We start from the raw sequence: 20,726 nt of genomic DNA on the forward strand, positions 1-20,726 counted from the left end.
TAACATGCAAATTGTAATGTGCAAATTAGCTGCACAGAAGATCCTTTCATTAGTTTCAGGTTCACAATTGGTCCATTTCTACCACAGAACTTTTCCAGGAAACTTTTTTATAAATTTAGTAGATTTAGGCTGCCTCTTCCCTGATAATTGATAATTGCCTGATATTTATTTTGGCACAGTCCTGTGGTTGGTCTTTTCTGATGTCACTCAAACTTAACAGGAGTGTATTTGAATGTGGTCAAAGACGTTTTCATGCAGTCTAAGTGCAAGTCTTTGGAATGCAGTGATGAATTGGAAGTGCTCTCATCAGTTTGACATTGTTTGTTTCAAGCACAAGAGGTCAGATATGAAACTCTGTAAGGTTCAGAATGAGCAAAAAGTGGATTTCAGAGGTGTCACTGTCACGTGAAGTAACAAAAGTATGGGATCCAAAGTGGGTTTTCTTCAGGTGGTGAGGGTGGATGTGGAGATGCATATGCAAGAGCTGACATCCTTCAACTTGTGCAAAAGATTTGTGAATTTCCTGAAGCTTTATGATTTCACATGAAGAGCATTTACAGACAGGACAAGAAAATTGAAAAACTAAAGGGAGCATTTGAAGCTCCTGGAAAGTTTCAAGATCAGATGCTGAGTGCTGACATTCCCACATTGCCAGAGGAAAATGTTGGTGTTGTACATTTCTGCAAATCACAAATATGTTAAATTTCATAGGTATCATTGCAACATTTTTAAAGTGACTTAGTATATGAGCTGACTTTGTCAATGTGAAGTGGATGGTGTGAGACCTAGGCAAGGGGTTTGCTAAGCTGCCGACCACTGTGGACCATTGTGCAAGAACAACAAACAACAAAACTGTTTGTTTTTAAAGTGTGTCATTGCTGTTTTTGCAAGCATTTTTTAGGCACCAAATGTGGTTGTTTTCTAGCGGCCTAATGCTGGGTATAGTGGCTTGTAAAGTGATAGTTTTTTTGTGCTTTTTGTGCCTAAACATAACTACATATTAACAAAAGCGTTAAATAATGTCAGACTGATTCAGTTGATGCCAAATATCTGAAAACGTGATGGTACTCGTTCCGGTTCAGTACTGTGGGTACCACGGATGCAGTTCTTTAGACAGGGCAGCGTATATGTTCTAGTCTGTCGCTGAATGACAAAGGAAGAAGAACAGCGCCTACCAGTATTGAAGAATAACAACATCACTTGGAAGTTGCCGAAAACTGCAGCTGCAGAGACAGCTCCACCTCAGCTCGGCGAAAAAGAAAACCTTTTGTTTTCCCAAGGAAAGTGTATTTTTTGAATTCTTTGCAGTGGGAGCGCTGGGTATTTACTCTCTGCTCCAAACACCATCAGTCTGACAAGGGTTGGCATGTACTTTGAGTTGAGTGCTGCTCGTAACGCTTTTTTTTTCTGGATACGCTTGTAACTTTCACCTTTTATCAGCTGTAGCTTGTGCGGCAATTGGAATCACATAGCCTGCCACAAATAGCTCCCGCAGTAAAAACAATAATACATTTGGCCAAGGCATATTCTTTCTTCTCTGACGGAAAGTCCGTCCTCTTTCTACACACAGTTTGATAAATGAGGTGGTGGTCTGAGCTGCCACCAAGATGAAGCAACTTTAAGGTTCAGAGAAAACAGGAGCATGAGGTAAAACCATTAAGCTTCAAAGTATGCTCTCTTCCCAGGTCTTACCACCACCAATTTGCCTCTGAGCACTACAGACAGTGTGGCCTCGACATCCATAGCAGAATCCACCACCAACAACATGAACACAGAAGATACCTTGTCCACTACTGACTCCAGTGCGTCCACTATCAGTGTCCTCTCAACCACCACCCCGAGCATGACCAGTGAAATCATCATCTCAACCACTAATCCAAGTATGACAAGTGAAGGAAGCGTTTCCACCACAAATCCCAGTTTGACCAGTGAAGGAAGCATCTCCACAGCCAGCACAGCTCACCCTCTCACAGGTGGCCACACTTTCCTTTCTTTTAGTCATATCAAATATTCAGCTGTTGAGTAAAAATTAAGCAAAGCTGAGAGCAATCCTCCCATGGTTAACATATATTATGATACTACCCGTGATTTAAAAAAACAAAACAAAACAGTGACACAGTAAGGATGGTACTTTTTTGCAAGGTAGCAAAAAAAACAAATTATATGATATGATTATGAGAGTCCACTTCTTCTTTCTGTAAAGGCCCTGACGAACCAAGCCTGCTGTCGGCCATAGATCAATATTGGGCTGTCACTGAGCGTCTGTTGCCTTAACTTTTGCGATGTTGGCATTAGTTGGCCCATGTCAGTGGCTTTTTGGTCAGTAGGCATGTTGAATCTGCGGTGAAGCCAGTGGAGCCCATTGTTGAGAGAAATCACTCAAGAGAGGAGCACTAGAAGAGATGGGGAAGTAAAGAAACAACTTAAGTCAAGGATGGGTGAAAACAAATCAATCTTATTTTACCTGGTATGATTTTTTTTAGCTATTTAATCTCTTAAACAGCAGCTGTTCAGCAATTGTTTGTGTTACTGTTACTGTTGATAGCACACAGTAAATATCCTTTGTTCTAATGCCTCTGCGTCGGCCAAAGCTAGAGGCATTATTTTTTCAGGTTGTCTGTAAGTGCGTATCAACGTTTGTACGCACGTACATACATCCAGCCAGCCCATTATTGTGAATGCAACATCTCAAGAACAGTGTGAGGGAATTTCTTCAAATTTGGCACAAACATGGACTCAAGGATGAACTTATTACAATCTGGTTGTCAAAAGTCAAAGGTCAAGGTCATGGTGACCTTATGAAACATGTATTTGGCCATAAGTCTAGACGTCATTCATTCAAATTTCACACACATGTCTAATAGGATAAAATGAAGTTCTGATATTTTATATCCAAGAGGTCAAAGGTCAACTGAGACATCATAATTTCCTGCAAAACACTTTTCTGGCTTTTCATGGTTTACTAGCATCTTAAATCAGTCCTGTTGGTATCCAGTTTTCCTTTTTAATGACATACAAACTGCCAGTGTCTGCTGGAATGAACTTATTTCCTCTCATACAGGTGCAGAACATATGTACATGCTGGCCATTGGCTGTAGTCTATGTGGTATGCTCAAGTGCAACTTTGTGACTGACACACATGCAGTTTAAGGAAATGCAACAGTCAGCCTTCGTTGCCATTAGTTCTTTGATGTTGGTTTGATGTGTCTGGGTCTTAGTGGTGGAGATTACAATGTGCTCAAGAGCTTTCTACTTGGACTTGTTGTTGACATTCAGTGCGACCAACCACAGGCCTGTGCAGCAACAGCTGTCAGGTATGTGTTATAAAAATATAATTTAAAAAAATAATATTATATCTTATTATATAATAATATTATAGTATGGCATAAAATATTTAAAAAGTCATAGTATAGTATGGCACAAAAAAATATTATTGAAAAAGTCATAGTGCAGTACAGCTTAAAAATGTGATCAAAAAATTTCAAAGCATAGTATGGTATAAAATAGCAATTTAGAAATTCATTGTCTATTATGGCATAAGATTATGATTTCAAAAAGTCAGTATGGCATGAAAATATCATTAAGAAATTCTAGTATAGTATGGCATAAACATATGATCAAGAATGTCATAAAAATATGGCATAAAATTAGCATTTAAAAAGTCATGATAAGAATGGCACAGAAATTGATCAAAAAAGTCATAGTTTACTATATATACTATGACTTTTTTGTGATATTTTGAATAACATACTATATTATGACTATTAGGTGCTATTTTGGACGACATACTATAGTGTGACTTGTTTGTGAAATTTTGGACAACATACAATACTGTGACATTTTTGTGCTATTTTAGACGACATACTATAGCATGACTTTGTCATGGTATTTTGGATGACATGCTATAGCTTAATTTCACAAAAAAGTCACACTATATTATGTCGTCCAAAATAGCACCTAATAGTCATTATATAGTATGTTATTCAAAATGTCCCAAAAAAGTCATACTATAGTCTGTCGTCCAAAATTGCACAGAAAAGTCATGCTATAGTATGTTGTTCAAAATTGCATAAAAATGTCATACTATAGAGTGTCGTCTAAAATGCCATAAAAATGTCATACTATAGAGTGTCGTCTAAAATGCCATAAAAATGTCATACTATAGAGTGTCGTCTAAAATGCCATGAAAAAGTCATACTATAGTATGTTGTCCAAAATTGCACAGAAAAGTCATACTATAGTATGCCAGTCAAAGTTGCATAAAAATGTCATACTATTGTATGTCGTCCAAATTTGCACAAAAATGTCATACTATAGTATGTCATCCTAAATTGCATAAGAATGTCATACTATAGTATGTCGTCCAGAATTGCACAGAAAATTCATACTATAGTATGTCGTCTAAAATTGCATAAAAATGTCATACTATAGCATGTCGTCCAAAATACCATGAAAAAGTAATACTACAATATGTATTCCAAAATAACACAAAATAGTCATACTATAGTATGTTGTCCAAAATTGCACAGAGAAGTCACACGACAGCATGTCGTCCAAAATTGCATAAAAATGTCATACTGCAGTCTGTCATTCAAAATACCATGAAAAAGTCATACTTTAGTATGTCGTACAAAATTGCATTAAAATGTCATACTATAGCGTGTCGTCCAAAATTGTATAAAAATGCCATAATATGGTATGTTGTCCAAAATTGCACAAAAAAGTGACACTATCGTATGTCATCCAAAATTGCATAAAAATATCACACTCTCGTATGTCGTCCAAAATACCACCGAATAGTTATAACATAGTATGTTGTTCAAAATAACCAGAAAAAGTCAGAATATAGTATGTCTTCCAAAATAAACGATAAAGTCATACTATAGTATTTCGTCCAAAATTGCACAAAGGTCATACTATAATATGTCGTCAAAAATTGCACAAAAGTCATACTATAGTATGTCGTGCAAAATTGCATAAACAAGTCAAACTATAGTCTGTGTGTATGTAGGAGTTTGATGAAAAATGTAAAATTTTGACATGTCAAAAACAAAATGGCTGAAAACTACATATAATACCTTTTGGAAATGCGTCATAAGATACAATGTTGAAAGAAAACGTAAAAAATGGCATGACCAAAAAAACTCAATTTAAACATTGTAGAGACGCATCATAGTATACAAAGTAGGAATAAAGGCCAAAAAAGGCCCAAAATCTCATAGTTTAGCATGTCAAATTTCAAAAACAGCAATGACACACTTCAAATGTCAAAAAAAGTCAAATTTTGACTGCTCCTAAAAATAGCTGAAAACAACATATAATATCTTGCAGAGATGCGTCATAGTATACAAAGTGGAAAAAAAGTCAAAAAAAGGCCAAAAACCTCATAATTTAGCATGTCAAAAAAATGGCGACAAAGGCAATAGTATAGTATGTCGAAAAAAGTCAAATTTTGACTGCTCCTAAAAATGGCTGAAAACGACATATAATAGCTTTTAGAGTCGCGTCATAGTATTCAAAGTGGAAATGAATGCCAAAAAGGCAAAAAAAACTCATAATTTAGCATGTCAAAAAAATGGCGACAAAGGCAATAGTATAGTATGTCGAAAAAAGTCAAATTTTGACTGCTCCTAAAAATGGCTGAAAACAACATATAATAGCTTGTAGAGACGCGTCATAGTACACAAAGTGGAAAGTAATTGCAAAAAGGCAAAAAAACTCATAATTTAGCATGTCAAAAAAATGGCGACAAAGGCAATAGTATAGTATGTCGAAAAAAGTCAAATTTTGACTGCTCCTAAAAATGGCTGAAAACAACATATAATAGCTTGTAGAGACGCGTCATAGTACACAAAGTGGAAAGAAATTGCAAAAAGGCAAAAAAACTCATTATTAAGCATGTCAAAAAAATGGCGAAAAAAAGGCAATAGTGTAGTATGTCGAAAAAAGTCAAATTTTGACTGCTCCTAAAAATGGCTGAAAACAACATATAATAGCTTGTAGAGACGCCTCATAGTAAACAAAGTGGGAAAAAAGGCCAAAAAAAGGCCAAAACCCTCATAATTTAGCATGTCAAAAAAATGGCAAAAAAAAGGCAATGGTACAGTATGTCGAAAAAGTCAAATTTTGACTGCTCCTAAAAATGGCTGAAAACGACATATAATAGCTTTTAGAGTTGCGTCATAGTATTCAAAGTGGAAATGAATGCCAAATAGGAAAAAAAAACCCTCATAATTTAGCATGTCAAAAAAATGGCGAAAAAAAGGCAATAGTATAGTATGTCGAAAAAGTCAAATTTTGACTGCTCCTAAAAATGGCTGAAAACGACATATAATAGCTTTTAGAGTCGCGTTACAGTATTCAAAGTTCAAAAGAATGCCAAGAAAGGCATAAAAAAAAAAAAACTCATAATTTAGCATGTCAAAAAAAAACCAAAAAGGCAATAGTATAGTATGTCGAAAAAAGTCAAATTTTGACTGCTCCTAAAAATGGCTGAAAATGACATATAATAGCTTTTAGAGTAAGGTTATAGTATACAAAGTGGAAATGAATGCCAAAAAGGAAAAAAAAACCTCATAATTTAGCATGTCAAAAAAATGGTGACAAAGGCAATAGTATAGTATGTCGAAAAAGTCAAATTTTGACTGCTCCTAAAAATGGCTGAAAACGACATATAATAGCTTTTAGAGTTGGGTTATAGTATACAAAGTGGAAATGAATGCCAAAAAGGAAAAAAAAACCTCATAATTTAGCATGTCAAAAAAATGGTGACAAAGGCAATAGTATAGTATGTTGAAAAAAGTCAAATTTTGACTGCTCCTAAAAATGGCTGAAAATGACATATAATAGCTTTTAGAGTAAGGTTATAGTATACAAAGTGGAAATGAATGCCAAAAAAGGAAAAAAAACTCATAATTTAGCATGTCAAAAAAATGGCGACAAAAAGGCAATAGTATAGTATGTTGAAAAAGTCAAATTTTGACTGCTCCTAAAAATGGCTGAAAACGACATATAATAGCTTTTAGAGTTGGGTTATAGTATACAAAGTGGAAATGAAGGCCAAAAAGGAAAAAAAAACCTCATAATTTAGCAAGTCAAAAAAAATGGTGACAAAGGCAATAGTATAGTATGTCGAAAAAAGTCAAATTTTGACTGCTCCTCAAAATGGCTGAAAACGACATGTAATAGCTTTTAGAGTAAGGTTATAGTATACAAAGTGGAAATGAAGGCCAAAAAGGAAAAAAAAAACCTCATAATTTAGCATGTCAAAAAAATGGTGACAAAGGCAATAGTATAGTATGTCGAAAAAGTCAAATTTTGACTGCTCCTAAAAATGGCTGAAAACGACATATAATAGCTTGTAGAGACGCGTCATAGTAAACAAAGTGGGAAAAAAGGCCAAAAAAAGGCCAAAACCCGCATAATTTAGCATGTCAAACAAAATGGCGAAAAAAAGTCAAATTTTGACTGCTCCTAAAAATGGCTGAAAACGACATATAATAGCTTTTAGAAATGGGTTATAGTATACAAAGTGGAAATGAATGCCAATGAGGAAAAAAAAAACCTCATAATTTAGCATGTCAAAAAAATGGCGAAAAAAAGGCAATAGTATAGTATGTCGAAAAAGTCAAATTTTGACTGCTCCTAAAAATGGCTGAAAACGACATATAATAGCTTTTAGAGTTGGGTTATAGTATACAAAGTGGAAATGAAGGCCAAAAACGAAAAAAAAAACTCATAATTTAGCATGTCAAAAAAATGGTGACAAAGGCAATAGTATAGTATGTCGAAAAAAGTCAAATTTTGACTGCTCCTAAAAATGGCTGAAAACGACATATAATAGCTTTTAGAGTAAGGTTGTAGTATACAAAGTGGAAATGAAGGCCAAAAAGGAAAAAAAAACCTCATAATTTAGCATGTCAAAAAAATGGTGACAAAGGCAATAGTATAGTATGTCGAAAAAAGTCAAATTTTGACTGCTCCTAAAAATGGCTGAAAACGACATATAATAGCTTTTAGAGTTGGGTTATAGTATACAAAGTGGAAATGAAAGCCAAAAGGAAAAAAAACTCATAATTTAGCATGTCAAAAAATGGTGACAAAGGCAATAGTATAGTATGTTGAAAAAGTCAAATTTTGACTGCGCCTAAAAATGGCTGAAAACGACATATAATAGCTTTTAGAGTAAGGTTATAGTATACAAAGTGGAAATGAATGCCAAAAAGGAAAAAAAACCCTCATAATTTAGCATGTCAAAAAAATGGTGACAAAGGCAATAGTATAGTATGTCGAAAAAGTCAAATTTTGACTGCTCCTAAAAATGGCTGAAAACGACATATAATAGCTTTTAGAGTTGGGTTATAGTATACAAAGTGGAAATGAATGCCAAAAAGGAAAAAAACCTCATGATTTAGCATGTCAAAAAAAGGGGGACAAAGGCAATAGTATAGTATGTCGAAAAAGTCAAATTTTGACTGCTCCTAAAAATGGCTGAAAACGACATATAATAGCTTTTAGAGTAAGGTTATAGTATACAAAGTGGAAATGAATGCCAAAAAGGAAAAAAAAACCTCATAATTTAGCATGTCAAAAAAATGGCGACAAAGGCAATAGTATAGTATGTCGAAAAAAGTCAAATTTTGACTGCTCCTAAAAATGGCTGAAAACGACATATAATAGCTTTTAGAGTTGGGTTATAGTATACAAAGTGGAAATGAATGCCAATGAGGCAAAAAAACTCATAATTTAGCATGTCAAAAAATGGCGAAAAAGGCAATAGTTTAGTATGTCGAAAAAGTCAAATTTTGACTGCTCCTAAAAATGGCTGAAAACGACATATAATAGCTTTTAGAGTTGGGTTATAGTATACAAAGTGGAAATGAATGCCAATAAGGCAAAAAAACCTCATAATTTAGCATGTCAAAAAAATGGCGACAAAGGCAATAGTATAGTATGTCGAAAAAAGTCAAATTTTGACTGCTCCTAAAAATGGCTGAAAACGACATATAATAGCTTTTAGAGTAAGGTTATAGTATACAAAGTGGAAATGAATGCCAAAAAGGAAAAAAAAACCTCATAATTTAGCATGTCAAAAAAATGGCGACAAAGGCAATAGTATAGTATGTCGAAACAGTCAAATTTTGACTGCTCCTAAAAATGGCTGAAAACGACATATAATAGCTTTTAGAGTTGGGTTATAGTATACAAAGTGGAAATGAATGCCAATAAGGCAAAAAAAACCTCATAATTTAGCATGTCAAACAAAATGGCGACAAAGGCAATAGTATAGTATGTCGAAAAAGTCAAATTTTGACTGCTCCTAAAAATGGCTGAAAACGACATATAATAGCTTTTAGAGTAAGGTTATAGTATACAAAGTGGAAATGAATGCCAATTAGGCAAAAAAACTCATAATTTAGCATGTCAAAAAATGGCGACAAAGGCAATAGTATAGTATGTCGAAACAGTCAAATTTTGACTGCTCCTAAAAATGGCTGAAAACGACATATAATAGCTTTTAGAGTAAGGTTATAGTATACAAAGTGGAAATGAATGCCAAAAAGGAAAAAAAAACCTCATAATTTAGCATGTCAAACAAAATGGCGACAAAGGCAATAGTATAGTATGTCGAAAAAGTCAAATTTTGACTGCTCCTAAAAATGTCTGAAAACGACATATAATATCTTTTAGAGTTGGGTTATAGTATACAAAGTGGAAATGAATGCCAATAAGGCAAAAAAACTCATAATTTAGCATGTCAAAAAAATGGCGAAAAAAAGGCAATAGTATAGTATGTCGAAAAAAGTCAAATTTTGACTGCTCGTAAAAATGGCTGAAAACGACATATAATAGCTTTTAGAGTTGGGTTATAGTATACAAAGTGGAAATGAATGCCAATAAGGCAAAAAAACCTCATAATTTAGCATGTCAAAAAAATGGCGACAAAGGCAATAGTATAGTATGTCGAAAAAAGTCAAATTTTGACTGCTCCTAAAAATGGTTGAAAATGACATATAATAGCTTTTAGAGTTGGGTTATAGTATACAAAGTGGAAATGAAGGCCAAAAAGGAAAAAAAAACCTCATAATTTAGCATGTCAAAAAAATGGTGACAAAGGCAATAGTATAGTATGTCGAAAAAAGTCAAATTTTGACTGCTCCTAAAAATGTCTGAAAACGACATATAATATCTTTTAGAGTTGGGTTATAGTATACAAAGTGGAAATGAATGCCAATAAGGCAAAAAAACTCATAATTTAGCATGTCAAAAAAATGGCGAAAAAAAGGCAATAGTATAGTATGTCGAAAAAGTCAAATTTTGACTGCTCCTAAAAATGGCTGAAAACGACATATAATAGCTTTTAGAGTTGGGTTATAGTATACAAAGTGGAAATGAAGGCCAAAAACGAAAAAAAAAACTCATAATTTAGCATGTCAAAAAAATGGTGACAAAGGCAATAGTATAGTATGTCGAAAAAGTAAAATTTTGACTGCTCCTAAAAATGGTTGAAAACGACATAAAATAGCTTTTAGAGTAAGGTTGTAGAAAAAAAAGTGGAAATGAAGGCCAAAAAGGAAAAAAAAAACCTCATAATTTAGCATGTCAAAAAAATGGTGACAAAGGCAATAGTATAGTATGTCGAAAAAAGTCAAATTTTGACTGCTCCTAAAAATGGCTGAAAACGACATATAATAGCTTTTAGAGTTGGGTTATAGTATACAAAGTGGAAATGAATGCCAAAAAGGAAAAAAAAAACTCATAATTTAGCATGTCAAAAAAATGGTGACAAAGGCAATAGTATAGTATGTCGAAAAAAGTCAAATTTTGACTGCTCCTAAAAATGGCTGAAAACGACATATAATAGCTTTTAGAGTAAGGTTATAGTATACAAAGTGGAAATGAATGCCAAAAAGGAAAAAAAAACCTCATAATTTAGCATGTCAAAAAAATGGCGACAAAGGCAATAGTATAGTATGTCGAAAAAAGTCAAATTTTGACTGCTCCTAAAAATGGCTGAAAACGACATATAATAGCTTTTAGAGTTGGGTTATAGTATACAAAGTGGAAATGAATGCCAAAAAGGAAAAAAAAACCTCATAATTTAGCATGTCAAAAAAATGGTGACAAAGGCAATAGTATAGTATGTCGAAAAAAGTCAAATTTTGACTGCTCCTCAAAATGGCTGAAAACGACATATAATAGCTTTTAGAGTAAGGTTATAGTATACAAAGTGGAAATGAATGCCAAAAAGGAAAAAAAACCCTCATAATTTAGCATGTCAAAAAAATGGCGACAAAGGCAATAGTATAGTATGTCGAAAAAAGTCAAATTTTGACTGCTCCTAAAAATGGCTGAAAACGACATATAATAGCTTTTAGAGTTGGGTTATAGTATACAAAGTGGAAATGAATGCCAATAAGGCAAAAAAACCTCATAATTTAGCATGTCAAAAAAATGGCGACAAAGGCAATAGTATAGTATGTCGAAAAAAGTCAAATTTTGACTGCTCCTAAAAATGGCTGAAAACGACATATAATAGCTTTTAGAGTAAGGTTATAGTATACAAAGTGGAAATGAATGCCAATAAGGCAAAAAAAACCTCATAATTTAGCATGTCAAAAAAATGGCGACAAAGGCAATAGTATAGTATGTCGAAAAAAGTCAAATTTTGACTGCTCCTAAAAATGGCTGAAAACGACATATAATAGCTTTTAGAGTAAGGTTATAGTATACAAAGTGGAAATGAATGCCAAAAAGGAAAAAAAAACCTCATAATTTAGCATGTCAAAAAAATGGCGACAAAGGCAATAGTATAGTATGTCGAAAAAAGTCAAATTTTGACTGCTCCTAAAAATGGCTGAAAACGACATATAATAGCTTTTAGAGTTGGGTTATAGTATACAAAGTGGAAATGAATGCCAATAAGGCAAAAAAACCTCATAATTTAGCATGTCAAAAAAATGGCGACAAAGGCAATAGTATAGTATGTCGAAAAAAGTCAAATTTTGACTGCTCCTAAAAATGGCTGAAAACGACATATAATAGCTTTTAGAGTAAGGTTATAGTATACAAAGTGGAAATGAATGCCAATAAGGCAAAAAAACCCCTCATAATTTAGCATGTCAAAAAAATGGCGACAAAGGCAATAGTATAGTATGTCGAAAAAAGTCAAATTTTGACTGCTCCTAAAAATGGCTGAAAACGACATATAATAGCTTTTAGAGTAAGGTTATAGTATACAAAGTGGAAATGAATGCCAAAAAGGAAAAAAAAACCTCATAATTTAGCATGTCAAACAAAATGGCGACAAAGGCAATAGTATAGTATGTCAAAAAAGTCAAATTTTGACTGCTCCTAAAAATGTCTGAAAACGACATATAATATCTTTTAGAGTTGGGTTATAGTATACAAAGTGGAAATGAATGCCAATAAGGCAAAAAAACTCATAATTTAGCATGTCAAAAAAATGGCGAAAAAAAGGCAATAGTATAGTATGTCGAAAAAGTCAAATTTTGACTGCTCCTAAAAATGGCTGAAAACGACATATAATAGCTTTTAGAGTTGGGTTATAGTATACAAAGTGGAAATGAATGCCAATAAGGCAAAAAAACCTCATAATTTAGCATGTCAAAAAAATGGCGACAAAGGCAATAGTATAGTATGTCGAAAAAAGTCAAATTTTGACTGCTCCTAAAAATGGTTGAAAATGACATATAATAGCTTTTAGAGTTGGGTTATAGTATACAAAGTGGAAATGAATGCCAAAAAGGAAAAAAAAACCTCATAATTTAGCATGTCAAAAAAATGGTGACAAAGGCAATAGTATAGTATGTCGAAAAAAGTCAAATTTTGACTGCTCCTAAAAATGTCTGAAAACGACATATAATATCTTTTAGAGTTGGGTTATAGTATACAAAGTGGAAATGAATGCCAATAAGGCAAAAAAACTCATAATTTAGCATGTCAAAAAAATGGCGAAAAAAAGGCAATAGTATAGTATGTCGAAAAAGTCAAATTTTGACTGCTCCTAAAAATGGCTGAAAACGACATATAATAGCTTTTAGAGTTGGGTTATAGTATACAAAGTGGAAATGAATGCCAATAAGGCAAAAAAACCTCATAATTTAGCATGTCAAAAAAATGGCGACAAAGGCAATAGTATAGTATGTCGAAAAAAGTCAAATTTTGACTGCTCCTAAAAATGGCTGAAAACGACATATAATAGCTTTTAGAGTTGGGTTATAGAATACAAAGTGGAAATGAAGGCCAAAAAGGAAAAAAAACCTCATAATTTAGCATGTCAAAAAAATGGTGACAAAGGCAATAGTATAGTATGTCGAAAAAAGTCAAATTTTGACTGCTCCTAAAAATGGCTGAAAACGACATATAATAGCTTTTAGAGTTGGGTTATAGTATACAAAGTGGAAATGAAGGCCAAAAAGGAAAAAAAAAACTCATAATTTAGCATGTCAAAAAAATGGTGACAAAGGCAATAGTATAGTATGTCGAAAAAAGTCAAATTTTGACTGCTCCTAAAAATGGCTGAAAACGACATATAATAGCTTTTAGAGTAAGGTTATAGTATACAAAGTGGAAATGAATGCCAAAAGGAAAAAAAACTCATAATTTAGCATGTCAAAAAAATGGCGACAAAAAGGCAATAGTATAGTATGTCGAAAAAGTCAAATTTTGACTGCTCCTAAAAATGGCTGAAAACGACATATAATAGCTTTTAGAGTTGGGTTATAGTATACAAAGTGGAAATGAAGGCCAAAAATGAAAAAAAACCCTCATAATTTAGCATGTCAAAAAAATGGTGACAAAGGCAATAGTATAGTATGTCGAAAAAAGTCAAATTTTGACTGCTCCTAAAATGGCTGAAAACGACATATAATAGCTTTTAGAGTAAGGTTATAGTATACAAAGTGGAAATGAATGCCAAAAAGGAAAAAAAACCTCATAATTTAGCATGTCAAAAAAATGGTGACAAAGGCAATAGTATAGTATGTCGAAAAAAGTCAAATTTTGACTGCTCCTAAAAATGGCTGAAAACGACATATAATAGCTTTTAGAGTAAGGTTGTAGTATACAAAGTGGAAATGAAGGCCAAAAAGGAAAAAAAAACCTCATAACTTAGCATGTCAAAAAAATGGTGACAAAGGCAATAGTATAGTATGTCGAAAAAAGTCAAATTTTGACTGCTCCTAAAAATGGCTGAAAACGACATATAATAGCTTTTAGAGTAAGGTTATAGTATACAAAGTGGAAATGAATGCCAAAAAGGAAAAAAAACCTCATAATTTAGCATGTCAAACAAAATGGCGACAAAGGCAATAGTATAGTATGTCGAAAAAGTCAAATTTTGACTGCTCCTAAAAATGTCTGAAAACGACATATAATATCTTTTAGAGTTGGGTTATAGTATACAAAGTGGAAATGAATGCCAATAAGGCAAAAAAACTCATAATTTAGCATGTCAAAAAAATGGCGAAAAAAAGGCAATAGTATAGTATGTCGAAAAAGTCAAATTTTGACTGCTCCTAAAAATGGCTGAAAACGACATATAATAGCTTTTAGAGTTGGGTTATAGTATACAAAGTGGAAATGAATGCCAATAAGGCAAAAAAACCTCATAATTTAGCATGTCAAAAAAATGGCGACAAAGGCAATAGTATAGTATGTCGAAAAAAGTCAAATTTTGACTGCTCCTAAAAATGGTTGAAAATGACATATAATAGCTTTTAGAGTTGGGTTATAGTATACAAAGTGGAAATGAAGGCCAAAAAGGAAAAAAACCTCATAATTTAGCATGTCAAAAAAATGGGGACAAAGGCAATAGTATAGTATGTCGAAAAAAGTCAAATTTTGACTGCTCCTAAAAATGTCTGAAAACGACATATAATATCTTTTAGAGTTGGGTTATAGTATACAAAGTGGAAATGAATGCCAATGAGGCAAAAAAACTCATAATTTAGCATGTCAAAAAAATGGCGAAAAAAAGGCAATAGTATAGTATGTCGAAAAAGTCAAATTTTGACTGCTCCTAAAAATGGCTGAAAACGACATATAATAGCTTTTAGAGTTGGGTTATAGTATACAAAGTGGAAATGAATGCCAATAAGGCAAAAAAACCCTCATAATTTAGCATGTCAAAAAAATGGCGACAAAGGCAATAGTATAGTATGTCGAAAAAAGTCAAATTTTGACTGCTCCTAAAAATGGCTGAAAACGACATATAATAGCTTTTAGAGTTGGGTTATAGTATACAAAGTGGAAATGAAGGCCAAAAATGAAAAAAAAAAACTCATAATTTAGCATGTCAAAAAAATGGTGACAAAGGCAATAGTATAGTATGTCGAAAAAAGTCAAATTTTGACTGCTCCTAAAAATGGCTGAAAACGACATATAATAGCTTTTAGAGTTGGGTTATAGTATACAAAGTGGAAATGAATGCCAAAAGGAAAAAAAACTCATAATTTAGCATGTCAAAAAATGGTGACAAAGGCAATAGTATAGTATGTCGAAAAAAGTCAAATTTTGACTGCTCCTAAAATGGCTGAAAACGACATATAATAGCTTTTAGAGTAAGGTTATAGTATACAAAGTGGAAATGAATGCCAAAAGGAAAAAAACTCATAATTTAGCATGTCAAAAAATGGTGACAAAGGCAATAGTATAGTATGTCGAAAAAGTCAAATTTTGACTGCTCCTAAAATGGCTGAAAACGACATATAATAGCTTTTAGAGTTGGGTTATAGTATACAAAGTGGAAATGAAGGCCAAAAATGAAAAAAAACCCTCATAATTTAGCATGTCAAAAAAATGGTGACAAAGGCAATAGTATAGTATGTCGAAAAAAGTCAAATTTTGACTGCTCCTAAAAATGGCTGAAAACGACATATAATAGCTTTTAGAGTAAGGTTATAGTATACAAAGTGGAAATGAATGCCAAAAAGGAAAAAAAACCTCATAATTTAGCATGTCAAAAAAATGGTGACAAAGGCAATAGTATAGTATGTCGAAAAAAGTCAAATTTTGACTGCTCCTAAAAATGGCTGAAAACGACATATAATAGCTTTTAGAGTAAGGTTGTAGTATACAAAGTGGAAATGAAGGCCAAAAAGGAAAAAAAAACCTCATAATTTAGCATGTCAAAAAAATGGTGACAAAGGCAATAGTATAGTATGTCGAAAAAAGTCAAATTTTGACTGATCCTAAAATGGCTGAAAACGACATATAATAGCTTTTAGAGTTGGGTTATAGTATACAAAGTGGAAATGAAGGCCAAAAAGGAAAAAAACCTCATAATTTAGCATGTCAAAAAAATGGTGACAAAGGCAATAGTATAGTATGTCGAAAAAGTCAAATTTTGACTGCTCCTAAAAATGGCTGAAAACGACATATAATAGCTTTTAGAGTTGGGTTATAGTATACAAAGTGGAAATGAATGCCAAAAAGGAAAAAAAAACCTCATAATTTAGCATGTCAAAAAAATGGTGACAAAGGCAATAGTATAGTATGTCGAAAAAAGTCAAATTTTGACTGCTCCTAAAAATGGCTGAAAACGACATATAATATCTTTTAGAGTTGGGTTATAGTATACAAAGTGGAAATGAATGCCAATAAGGCAAAAAAACTCATAATTTAGCATGTCAAAAAAATGGCGAAAAAAAGGCAATAGTATAGTATGTCGAAAAAGTCAAATTTTGACTGCTCCTAAAAATGGCTGAAAACGACATATAATAGCTTTTAGAGTTGGGTTATAGTATACAAAGTGGAAATGAATGCCAATAAGGCAAAAAAACCTCATAATTTAGCATGTCAAAAAAATGGCGACAAAGGCAATAGTATAGTATGTCAAAAAGTCAAATTTTGACTGCTCCTAAAATGGCTGAAAACGACATATAATAGCTTTTAGAGTTGGGTTATAGTATACAAAGTGGAAATGAAGGCCAAAAAGGAAAAAAAAACCTCATAATTTAGCATGTCAAAAAAATGGTGACAAAGGCAATAGTATAGTATGTCGAAAAAAGTCAAATTTTGACTGCTCCTAAAAATGGCTGAAAACGACATATAATAGCTTTTAGAGTTGGGTTATAGTATACAAAGTGGAAATGAAGGCCAAAAAGGAAAAAAAAAACTCATAATTTAGCATGTCAAAAAAATGGTGACAAAGGCAATAGTATAGTATGTCGAAAAAAGTCAAATTTTGACTGCTCCTAAAAATGGCTGAAAACGACATATAATAGCTTTTAGAGTAAGGTTATAGTATACAAAGTGGAAATGAATGCCAAAAAGGAAAAAAAAACCTCATAATTTAGCATGTCAAAAAAATGGTGACAAAGGCAATAGTATAGTATGTCGAAAAAGTCAAATTTTGACTGCTCCTAAAAATGGCTGAAAACGACATATAATAGCTTTTAGAGTTGGGTTATAGTATACAAAGTGGAAATGAAGGCCAAAAATGAAAAAAAAACCTCATAATTTAGCATGTCAAAAAAATGGTGACAAAGGCAATAGTATAGTATGTAGAAAAAGTCAAATTTTGACTGCTCCTAAAAATGGCTGAAAACGACATATAATAGCTTTTAGAGTTGGGTTATAGTATACAAAGTGGAAATGAAGGCCAAAAAGGAAAAAAAAAACTCATAATTTAGCATGTCAAAAAAATGGTGACAAAGGCAATAGTATAGTATGTCGAAAAAAGTCAAATTTTGACTGCTCCTAAAAATGGCTGAAAACGACATATAATAGCTTTTAGAGTAAGGTTATAGTATACAAAGTGGAAATGAATGCCAAAAAGGAAAAAAAAAACTCATAATTTAGCATGTCAAAAAAATGGTGACAAAGGAAATATTATAGGATGTTGAAAAAGTCAAATTTTGACTGCTCCTAAAAATGGCTGAAAACGACATATAATAGCTTTTAGAGTTGGGTTATAGTATACAAAGTGGAAATGAAGGCCAAAAAGGAAAAAAAACCCTCATAATTTAGCATGTCAAAAAAATGGTGACAAAGGCAATAGTATAGTATGTCGAAAAAAGTCAAATTTTGACTGCTCCTAAAAATGGCTGAAAACGACATATAATAGCTTTTAGAGTTGGGTTATAGTATACAAAGTGGAAATGAATGCCAATAAGGCAAAAAAACCCTCATAATTTAGCATGTCAAAAAAATGGCGACAAAGGCAATAGTATAGTATGTCGAAAAAGTCAAATTTTGACTGCTCCTAAAAATGGCTGAAAACGACATATAATAGCTTTTAGAGTTGGGTTATAGTATACAAAGTGGAAATGAAGGCCAAAAAGGAAAAAAAACCTCATAATTTAGCATGTCAAAAAAATGGTGACAAAGGCAATAGTATAGTATGTCGAAAAAAGTCAAATTTTGACTGCTCCTAAAAATGGCTGAAAACGACATATAATAGCTTTTAGAGTTGGGTTATAGTATACAAAGTGGAAATGAAGGCCAAAAAGGAAAAAAAAAACTCATAATTTAGCATGTCAAAAAAATGGCGACAAAGGCAATAGTATAGTAGGTCGAAAAAAGTCAAATTTTGACTGCTCCTAAAAATGGCTGAAAACGACATATAATAGCTTTTAGAGTAAGGTTATAGTATACAAAGTGGAAATGAATGCCAAAAAGGAAAAAAAAAACTCATAATTTAGCATGTCAAAAAAATGGTGACAAAGGCAATAGTATAGTATGTCGAAAAAAGTCAAATTTTGACTGCTCCTAAAAATGGCTGAAAACGACATATAATAGCTTTTAGAGTTGGGTTATAGTATACAAAGTGGAAATGAAGGCCAAAAATGAAAAAAAAAACTCATAATTTAGCATGTCAAAAAAATGGTGACAAAGGCAATAGTATAGTATGTCGAAAAAAGTCAAATTTTGACTGCTCCTAAAAATGGCTGAAAACGACATATAATAGCTTTTAGAGTTGGGTTATAGTATACAAAGTGGAAATGAAGGCCAAAAAGGAAAAAAAAAACTCATAATTTAGCATGTCAAAAAAATGGTGACAAAGGCAATAGTATAGTATGTCGAAAAAGTCAAATTTTGACTGCTCCTAAAAATAGCTGAAAACGACATATAATAGCTTTTAGAGTAAGGTTATAGTATTCAAAGTTGAAATGAATGCCAAAAAGGAAAAAAACTCATAATTTAGCATGTCAAAAAAATGGTGACAAAGGCAATAGTATAGTATGTCGAAAAAGTCAAATTTTGACTGCTCCTAAAAATGGCTGAAAACGACATATAATAGCTTTTAGAGTTGGGTTATAGTATACAAAGTGGAAATGAAGGCCAAAAATGAAAAAAAACCCTCATAATTTAGCATGTCAAAAAAATGGTGACAAAGGCAATAGTATAGTATGTCGAAAAAGTCAAATTTTGACTGCTCCTAAAAATGGCTGAAAACGACATATAATAGCTTTTAGAGTTGGGTTATAGTATACAAAGTGGAAATGAAGGCCAAAAAGGAAAAAGACTCATAATTTAGCATGTCAAAAAAATGGTGACAAAGGCAATAGTATAGTATGTCGAAAAAAGTCAAATTTTGACTGCTCCTAAAAATGGCTGAAAACGACATATAATAGCTTTTAGAGTAAGGTTATAGTATACAAAGTGGAAATGAATGCCAAAAAAGAAAAAAAACTCATAATTTAGCATGTCAAAAAATGGTGACAAAGGCAATAGTATAGTATGTCGAAAAAAGTCAAATTTTGACTGCTCCTAAAATGGCTGAAAACGACATATAATAGCTTTTAGAGTTGGGTTATAGTATACAAAGTGGAAATGAAGGCCAAAATGAAAAAACCTCATAATTTAGCATGTCAAAAAAATGGCGACAAAGGCAATAGTATAGTATGTCGAAAAAAGTCAAATTTTGACTGCTCCTAAAAATGGCTGAAAACGACATATAATAGCTTTTAGAGTAAGGTTGTAGTATACAAAGTGGAAATGAAGGCCAAAAAGGAAAAAAAAACCTCATAATTTAGCATGGCAAAAAATGGTGACAAAGGCAATAGTATAGTATGTCGAAAAAGTCAAATTTTGACTGCTCCTAAAATGTCTGAAAACGACATATAATATCTTTTAGAGTTGGGTTATAGTATACAAAGTGGAAATGAAGGCCAATAAGGCAAAAAAACTCATAATTTAGCATGTCAAAAAAATGGCGAAAAAAAGGCAATAGTATAGTATGTCGAAAAAAGTCAAATTTTGACTGCTCCTAAAAATGGCTGAAAACGACATATAATAGCTTTTAGAGTTGGGTTATAGTATACAAAGTGGAAATGAATGCCAATAAGGCAAAAAACCTCATAATTTAGCATGTCAAAAAAATGGCGACAAAGGCAATAGTATAGTATGTCGAAAAAAGTCAAATTTTGACTGCTCCTAAAAATGGTTGAAAATGACATATAATAGCTTTTAGAGTTGGGTTATAGTATACAAAGTGGAAATGAAGGCCAAAAAGGAAAAAAAACCCTCATAATTTAGCATGTCAAAAAAATGGTGACAAAGGCAATAGTATAGTATGTCGAAAAAAGTCAAATTTTGACTGCTCCTAAAAATGGCTGAAAACGACATATAATAGCTTTTAGAGTAAGGTTATAGTATACAAAGTGGAAATGAATGCCAAAAGGAAAAAAACCTCATAATTTAGCATGTCAAAAAAATGGTGACAAAGGCAATAGTATAGTATGTCGAAAAAGTCAAAT

At 32.5% G+C, this 20,726-nt stretch overlaps 1 protein-coding gene across 3 annotated transcripts in view; it reads left to right on the forward strand.

Moving 5' to 3' along the window:
* The window catches only part of cdhr5b (cadherin-related family member 5b), a 55,690-nt gene that overhangs the window by 14,618 nt on the left and 20,346 nt on the right, over nt 1-20,726 (forward strand). For 2 of the 3 annotated variants that reach the window (XM_042496608.2, XM_088080165.1), the window contains exon 13: nt 1,686-1,973. The exons of the other annotated variant lie outside the window; for it this stretch is intronic. In XM_042496608.2, the coding sequence (XP_042352542.2) occupies nt 1,686-1,973 (288 nt within the window). The remainder of the gene's footprint in view (nt 1-1,685; nt 1,974-20,726) is intronic. 3 annotated transcript variants of the gene reach the window in all.

The sequence above is a fragment of the Plectropomus leopardus genome, chromosome 7, assembly GCF_026936395.1.
Source record: "Plectropomus leopardus strain MGB_pleo_1.0 chromosome 7, ASM2693639v1, whole genome shotgun sequence".
Classification (NCBI taxonomy): Eukaryota; Metazoa; Chordata; class Actinopteri; order Perciformes; family Serranidae; genus Plectropomus; species Plectropomus leopardus.